The 7,885-nt window shown below is 52.5% G+C and overlaps 2 protein-coding genes across 5 annotated transcripts in view; both read left to right on the top strand.

Moving 5' to 3' along the window:
- PASK (PAS domain containing serine/threonine kinase) overlaps nucleotides 1-5,137 on the top strand; it is a 31,111-nt gene extending 25,974 nt beyond the window's left edge. Inside the window, exons 15-18 of one of the 2 annotated variants that reach the window (XM_075417790.1) lie at nucleotides 1,042-1,241; nucleotides 2,725-2,858; nucleotides 4,271-4,417; nucleotides 4,891-5,137. In XM_075417790.1, coding sequence (XP_075273905.1) covers nucleotides 1,042-1,241; nucleotides 2,725-2,858; nucleotides 4,271-4,417; nucleotides 4,891-5,027 — 618 coding nt within the window. In that variant the 3' untranslated portion in view covers nucleotides 5,028-5,137. Of the gene's footprint in view, nucleotides 1-1,041; nucleotides 1,242-2,724; nucleotides 2,859-4,270; nucleotides 4,418-4,620; nucleotides 4,738-4,890 lie in introns of those variants that run through there. The other variant, XM_075417791.1, reaches the window with a different exon arrangement.
- Nucleotides 5,138-5,772: 635 nt separating this feature from the next.
- Nucleotides 5,773-7,840, top strand: MTERF4 (mitochondrial transcription termination factor 4). 3 transcript variants are annotated; one of them, XM_075417804.1, is made up of 4 exons: nucleotides 5,773-6,121; nucleotides 6,192-6,376; nucleotides 6,451-6,823; nucleotides 7,381-7,840. In XM_075417804.1, exons 1-3 carry the CDS (start codon nucleotides 5,773-5,775, stop codon nucleotides 6,817-6,819), a joined length of 903 nt encoding a protein of 300 aa, XP_075273919.1. In that variant the 3' UTR covers nucleotides 6,820-6,823; nucleotides 7,381-7,840. The 3 variants fall into 3 exon arrangements, with proteins under 3 accessions (XP_075273919.1, XP_075273918.1, XP_075273917.1); XM_075417803.1 differs by having other exon boundaries at nucleotides 7,413-7,840; XM_075417802.1 differs by lacking the exon at nucleotides 7,381-7,840 and having other exon boundaries at nucleotides 6,451-6,996.
- The last annotated feature ends 45 nt before the right edge of the window (nucleotides 7,841-7,885 follow it).

The raw sequence follows: 7,885 nt of genomic DNA on the forward strand, positions 1-7,885 counted from the left end.
TATCTTAGAATTTAATGTGGCATAATGCAAAATAACTCAGGGTAGTTTACTGTGAGTCAGAAACTTGCCTGAGAGCTGAATTGTGCTTTGTTTGTTGAGGCAACCACAACAGCAATCCCCAAGTAGTTCCCCCTCGTGTATTTTGGAGTAAATTCCTTGCTCCAAGGTATGCAAGGATTACTTTGCACATGGTAATCCACCACTGTGTCCACACTCCCCTCACCTGGAGTGCTGATGGCAGGTGGTAGCCAAAGTGATGCACCTTCTCTGTGTCCACCGTGCAGTGCGCGTTCACAAATTGCATTCTCCGGTCCCTTTAGACTTCTGACAGAGAAGCCCTTTTCCTAAACCAGCCTTGAGTTTGTAGCGGTGCTTTGTTACTTCAGACCTGTGCAGTATTTCTCTGCAGAGGGAGCTTTGTATTATAAATAGAAACTTTTCTCCCTCAGCTATCTGCTTTTCTTGCTCACATGTATTGTGGTGGGGATCACGATAGTCTCCAAGGTGATATAATTCTGATGCTATTCTTAATTATGGCACTATAGCATGAATCGTGCAGAAAGAAGAATGGAATTTAGGAGGACTATATTATTTATACCAAACTCCACTCTTAAATGCTTTGTCATCCTGCAGTATTGGAGGCACACTGTAACATCCTCTGGAGAAATCAAATTACCCTCCAAATGAAGCTGGGATAAAAACAGAGTAACCTGCAGGATTGTAACAGTAAGCTCTGATGCTTCAAACCAAGCAACCAAGCACGTCCTGACTATGGCGTGCCATCTTCCTGCACATTTGTGAGAGGAAAGCAAGCAAAGGCTTTTTAAAGTCTCTCGCCCAAGAGCATTGTAACACCCACTGCAGCAATGCTGACGGGCATGCCTGAGTTCATTTCCAGTCACCAAAATTAGGATCTGTATTGTGTTTATATGGTGTGAAAACAAGCTAAAATGTGGCTGTCAGGACTCTGTGATGCCATGTAGGCTATCCAGGAGGACACCTCTGTATGTAGTAACACCTAGTTCTTTCCTCCTCTTTCAGCTTGTATCAGCTGTTGGGTACCTCCACTGTAGAAACGTCCTTCACAGAGATATCAAGGATGAAAACATTGTCATTGCTGAAGATTTCACAATTAAATTGGTGGACTTTGGTTCGGCTGCCTACCTGGAACCTGGCAAATTGTTTTATACCTTCTGTGGGACAATTGAGTACTGCTCACCAGAAGTGCTGTCTGGCAAACCGTATGTCACCCTATGAAAAACAATATTTGTGTCTGTCGCACCAACAGAATGTGCGTGCAGGGCTGGAACAGAGAAGCCAAGCTGCTTTGCCGTTGGTACTCTGCTAGACTATCTAACCACAGAAAACTGCAGTGAGATTTAGGGCACTGCAGTGACAGAAATTACTTGTAAAGTTTGGAATGCATATAAAGTAGGGCACTGTGGTGACCAATTATTTGTAAAGGCTTGAATAAGTACAAAGTTGTTTCTGACTAGGCCTGTTTAGAGGCTTTCTTATTCTGGTCAGATGTTTTGCAAAGCCTTGTACTAATGTCTGTCCTACTGCAGAGCTGAGTTCAAGAACAAGCCTATAATTATAATTTCCAGCCTGGTAGAAGAGTTTGGATGAGTCATGTTGTGACTTGAATATGTCCTTTCTCCTTAATCTTTCATCATATGTACATCAGCTTGCTTCATACCTGTGAACGAACGCACTGATGTGTCTCTACTAAAAGCTGCTCTTTCAGAGAGGTGGTATAAGCAAGTATTGCTCTATAGCATCTGCTCCTGACCACGGCTGCGTTTTGTACCTCCCCCACTCTCATTCAGCTGTTCCCTTCTTTCTTACTTGCTTCCCTGTATGAATTTTTGCTGTTTGATCATTGTTCATCTCCCCATTGATTTTTCTGCCCCTCCGGACTCGAGGGTTCTTCCCTTGCAGCTTGTCTTGCTGCTGTCTCGGATGTGCTGCCCAAATCTTAGCTGTCTGGTCCCTGTTCTCTCCTTCTCTGAGTGCTCTTTAACTGGAGGCTGGCAGTCTCGTACCCACTCCTGGAGGGGGAAGCCTTACCATCACAAGGTGGTAAACGTTAATTGTACGTGCAAGTATGTTATCTTGCTCTCATTTCACAGCTGTTTTCATGGGTTCTCAGGCAGCTCATCTTAATGGGGGGGTGGGAAGAAGCTATGCAAGGGGGAGAGGAAGTCCCTGCTGGGAATGAGATGGAAGCTGAAGCAGCACTGCCCTGGGAATTCAGCCTTTTACCGTGTGAAGAAACCATCCCTTTTTCTCAGATGGAATCTAGATAGTTAATATTTATTTCCAAATAACTTTTGTTTTGAAAGGGATGGGAGGGGGCAAATGGGATTCCACCGAAGTGTCTGATCTTCCATTTAAACATTTACTTCATAGTTTTGGCTTATGGTGAAGGAGGCGGCTTAAGTTCTCTTGTCACCAGCTTATGCGCGTGGAGGTCTAGGTGCATCTTTCTCGTACTCCTCAACTGAAATTGGTTAGCTGTACTTCTGTTGTTTTTCTTTCATGGAGAAGGATAATATAGACTTCTCAAAAAACACGTGATTACTGTGTTAGAATTCTTACAAACTTCCTATGTTAAAAGTTGGAAATAAGGGCGGCTGTCAACTGCCTTTTTTTGTTTTTAGTTTCTTCGGCACACAAATATGTATTTGCAATCTGAGTTTATGCAAGTTTATCTCTGCACAGATACCATGGCCCTGAGCTGGAGATGTGGTCCCTTGGTGTCACCCTTTACACCCTCGTATTTGGAGAGAATCCCTTCTGTGAGCTGGAGGAGGCCATGGCAGCTGTCCTCAGTCCTCCTCGACCTGTGTCAAAAGGTGAATTTTTCCCATTTGCTTTTCTAAAGGACAACATGTTTTGGGAAAGTATGGTCAGTATTTATTCCCCAGAAATAAAGGGGAAGACCAGAAAAATGCTTCCAAATGTGCTCTGCGATGATTTTAAAAGCCGCTCGCTGAAGCAGAGTTATCCAAGGTGTACTTTTCAGGTAAGTTCTGCAGTTCTTCATGCCTACGACAAAGACCGCTATCTGCTGTATGTTTTATTAGTTTCAAATTCCAGGCCTCCCGTTTATTATGATGACTCAATCTATCAGCTTGTCAAGCTTCAGTGAGGTTTCTACCAGAGAAAACCAGAAAAAATAATGGGAAGGTTCACTCTAGTAGATTACTTTGAGATCAGTAATGGCACTCATCTAACTTTAACACAAGTTTTATCTCAGTTGAACTATTGCCAGTCCACGCCATATCACTTTTGGGACGAACGATAATGTGGCACTTTATAATTTCTGAATGAATTGTGTGGGTTGACTTGCCACTGACTGGTAAATTCTGGAAGCTTTCCCTAAACCTTGAGCGCACCTCTAAGCACAGGTCAGACGCGGGATAACTGCAGGATGAGGCTGGGCTCAGAAGCAGTGAGTCAGGATTGCCTCTGTGGCATGCGTTTCTACTTCTGTCCTGTCGTAACTCTGCGCTCAGTTCTCTGTTTTGATTCGACGATCCGGTAATAACCTAACAGTACAATGTCTGCTGTTAAGCAGGTATCTGCACACAGGGGATGTCTCCTCCAAACGTGTGCACCAAACACCCTGTCATTTCAGGTCAAATACAACTACAATATGCATATTAACCATTTTCCAAGAAGGAGTATACATATTCATTATATTTCTGAGAGCTCGTGAATATATTCAGGTCGTCCTTTATGCAGCCGTATTACAGCTCCTGGGTGGTCTCTGGTGGTCTTTTGTCGTCCATATCTTTCGGTAGTCTTCCTCATTTGCCCATCAGTTACCTCCAGAGTGCTGCGCATGCTCAGTTCATTCTATCTCATTGCCAAACTGCAAAGCTGATTTTTGCTGGTTCTTGGTCTTAACTCCTGCTCTTATCACTGACTCGTCCTTGCTAAGTTTGCTAATCTATAAGGGCAGCTTGCAGCTTCCACATAGCTCCTTTGTTAAAACTAAAACTAGAAAATACCATTGAAGCTACTTTGTTAAAGTTTCATGTTTCTTATTATTCCTTCTATCAGTTTGCACAACCTGGAAATCTCAGATCATTCCCAGAGCTGAGCACATGTGACTAAGACTGGCAGAACAGTACTGCATGAGGGATTAACGGGGAGGATTTGTAATTAAAATCTGCATTCTTTGAATATAGACCATGTCTTGCATTCCCAGCGTGCCTAAAATACAGCCTGAGCTGTTTGTCTTACTGCTGTCCCTCCCCAGGTCTCATGGACCTCATCACTGGGCTTTTGCATCCTGCTCCGGAGCAGCGCACGACTCTCGCAATGCTAGCAGAGGATTGCTGGCTGAAGCAGCCAGTGAACCTGGGGGATTACACCTGGGAGGAGGTATATGTCTCTGCTGAGACAGGTAAGACGTTGCTCTGAAGGCTCCTCCACCCGGGGCCCGCCGAGCACACAGGCATGGTGTAGAAGAGAAGACGGGGCTGTGGTTAGCAAGACACTTCTCATCAGGAGGTCACCTGCTGCTGTCTGGGTGTGCTCAGTTTGAAGGGGCGCCTGCTCTCCGGCAGGGCCTGTGGTTCACCCCTCGCTCGTTATCTTTCTCCCTAGAACGCAGCAGATTCAGAAACAGCTCTGGGTGAGTGCACGCATGGAGCCAGGCTCCCAGCACCTCGCGCGGAGAGTGAGCCGTGCCTGAATGCTCCCAGCTGCGAGTGTGCAGATCCCTGCCGGGCAGAGGCAGCGGCTGCGGAGTGCTGGGGCTGGGGGCTGGGGCGTTGCTGCCGCCCCTCCCTGTGCAGTGACAGCTCCCTTACCGCCGGACACGTACGGCCACTCACGAGCCGACAGGAATTAATTGTCAGCGCTTCTCTCTTGCAGAAAGATCTGGTGGTCAGCGGCGAGCGGGCGACAGGGCAGCCTGCAGCCGCTCGGCCTGCGCGCAGCTCCTCGAGGAAAGCGTCCCGCTAATGAGCGTTTATAATTGTTCTGATACAGGGTGGGTTTTAAAGCTGTGAGGCAAAGATTTTAATTTCTTGTTTAAATTGTTCATAACGAATATATTTTTGATGTCTGTTTTTACTTCTTGTATGTGGTTTCACTCTTTCTGAAAAGTGAATGAATAAACACCCCGTCTGCGTGTTGACTGGAGTTTGTGTGTACAAAGAGGTCTCAAAAACAGACACAGAATTGCGTGACTGGGGGGGGTGTCCCCTTTTTCGTCGGAGCCTGCTCTATATCCAGGAAAATAGTCCTTGATTGTGGTGAGACAGAGACACTGGAAAGAAAAACCAGGTTCAATAAAGAGAATTGCAACCAATTCAAAATATCGAGACATGGACAATAAGTTCGTCTGAGTGCGCAGCTGGGCTCGAGTCAGACTTCTGGGGAGCAGGAGAGGGGAGTTCCCGCAGCTCCGGTCCGACAGAACCCCGGGGGAGATGCAGCGGGGGCTCAGCTGGGGAACCGAGTCCCTCAAAGCCTTCAAAAAGTTAAAGAGCGGCTCCCTGCACCGAGCTTTCGGCCCCCTTCGCGCACACGTAACTGCCCGCCCGCACCGTAGGCGCGTTGGCCGCGGCTCGGCGGGGCAGGGAGCAAGGGCCGCGGCCCAGCTCCAGGGCCCGGCTCCAGGCCCGCCTCCCTCCTCCCTGCCCCCGCCGCGGGCCTGCCCCGGGCCACCCCCGCTCCCCCCTCCCGCTCCAGCTCCGCTCCCCGCGGTGGGGTCGGGCGGGGGCGCTCCCGCGGCTCCTCCCCGCGGCGGCCATGGCGGGGCGGCTGCTGCGCGGCGGCGGGCGGGCGGCCGCGGCCGGCTGGGCCCGGCTGCCCCGCGCCCTCCCGGGCGCGCCCGGGCCGAGCCCCCGGCGCGGCTGCGGGGAGGCGGCGGGGCTGCGGGCCATGGGCTTCAACGAGGAGCAGGCCCAGCGGCTCCTGGGGCTGCAGCCCCGGCTCGGCCCGCAGCGCCGGGAGCAGGCGGCGGCGGAGCTGCTGCTGCTGGGGCTCAGCGCCGAGGCCGCGCTCGGGCTGCTGGAGCGGAGCCCGGCGCTGCTGCGGATGCCGACGGAGCGGCTGCGGGAGCGGGCCGCGGAGCTGCGGCGCCTGGGGCTCGACGGAGGTAAGGGCGGGCGGCGGGGGGGGGTGGGAGAGGCCGGCAGCTCCCGTCCCGCTCACCGCGGTGCCCGCAGGCCGGCTGCAGCGGGCGGTCAGCCGCTGCCCGCAGCTCTTCACCGCGCCCCGGAGCAGGATGGCGGCGGCGGTTCGGCTGCTGCGGGAGCGGTGCCTCTTCACGGCGGAGCAGCTGCGGGAGGTGCTGGCGACGTGCCCCGCCGTGCTGCTGGAGGAGCCGCGCCGCCTCCACCACCACTTCCAGGTGAGACCGGGCCCGGGCTGCGGGAGTCCGCCCCGGCGCCGCGGCCGTGCGTGACCCCCCCGCCCCGCCCGCAGTACGTGTACTTCAGGATGGGGGTCCAGCAGAAGGAGATGGTGAAGGCCCGTCTCTTCCGCGTACCCTTTGGCGAGCTCAGGAACCGGCATGTCTTCCTGGAGCGCCGGGGGCTCTACCAGACCCCGCACAAAGGCCAGACCCAAACCGGCAACCCGAAGCTGAAGGACATCCTTCAGCTCCCGGAGAAAGACTTCCTGGCCAGCCTGGCCCGCTCCACCCCGGAGGAGTACGAGGTCTTCAAGAAGCTGCTGGCTCGAGAGGAGGAGGAAGAGGAGAAGGAGGAGGAAGAAGAGGAGGATGAGGATGCGCTATGCACAGAGGAAGATGAAGACTTGGACAGTGAAGGAAGTCGAACAGCCCGGGACTGAGGAGGTGAGGCTCCACCGTGCCTGAGCTCTCCCGTGCTGGCACACTGACCGGCCCCACGGCATGCGTGGGTGCTCTGGGCCCCCACCCCACGCAGGCACAAGCCGTGGTGGCCACAGGGCTCCCTGTGCGGGGCTGAGGGACAGCAATAAATCCCATATATCGGAATACAACAACAACCCTCCTTCCTCCTCACTGACCCAACTACTTTAAAAAATAGCCACTTTCCATAAAGTGTTTTTATTTAAAAAAAAGAAAAAAAACAACAAAATAACTAATTTATTTCCAAGGCTAGGTTAAAACCTTCTGGCTGCGTTACATATTGTGCGGGCTGTGGGGCGGGAGGCAGCAGGCTGGCTTGCAGTGGGGCCGCGATTCCTGGTGCTGTGGGGCCGGGCCCCGTGGCAGCGCTGGCTGGGCGCAGGGGCTGTGCCAAAACACAGCTGTCCTGTGGCAGAGCCACCTCTGCCTTCACGGGCTGTGTTGGCCCTCATCCTGCGGCTGACGAGGCGGAGGTGCAAACGCTTTCTAACCAAGGCCCCCAAACCTCCCCTCCCTCACAGACAGCAGATGCGGTTCTGGCTTTCCCTTCCAGGCAAGAGCTGGCTTCTTCTTGGACCTAGGAGGCAGGACTCCTGAGCTCGCCTTGCGGCAGCGGGGCTGAAGCGTGATCCTTGGAGGAAAACAAGGCATGTCCATTGCCGGCTCTGATTCTCTGCTGGGAGAAGAGCTGGCCTGTGCAGGAGCAGAGCATCACGCTGGCCAGCTGGCTGTGTGGCTTTGTGTCATCCCCGTTGCTCCCAAGCTGATGGTGGATGCCGCAGTAGCTGCTCCTCTGCTGCCGGGGAGGAGAGAGGGGTGCCAGGAGCACTCAGACTCCTGGACCTGTTCTGTCCCAAGAGCATGTTGCAGGCTGCAGCTCAACACACGGGGCTGAACAACAAAGTGCCCTGCCATGGTTGCGGGAGGGGAGGGCCGCCCCCCGCGCTGCTGGGGAAATAACACTCTATACCATAACTATGATATATCTCTGGTATGTATTAATTTATAATATACACTGTGTACGTT

Source organism: Opisthocomus hoazin, chromosome 4 (assembly GCF_030867145.1).
Source record: "Opisthocomus hoazin isolate bOpiHoa1 chromosome 4, bOpiHoa1.hap1, whole genome shotgun sequence".
Classification (NCBI taxonomy): domain Eukaryota; kingdom Metazoa; phylum Chordata; class Aves; order Opisthocomiformes; family Opisthocomidae; genus Opisthocomus; species Opisthocomus hoazin.

Coding starts and splice junctions, on each gene's coding strand:
- MTERF4 (XM_075417804.1), top strand. CDS start 5,773: ATGGCGGGGCGGCTGCTGCGCGGCGGCGGGCGGGCGGCCGCGGCCGGC. Junction 6,122..6,191: donor GCGCCTGGGGCTCGACGGAG/GTAAGGGCGGGC, acceptor CGGTGCCCGCAG/GCCGGCTGCAGCGGGCGGTC. Junction 6,377..6,450: donor GCCTCCACCACCACTTCCAG/GTGAGACCGGGC, acceptor CCCCGCCCGCAG/TACGTGTACTTCAGGATGGG.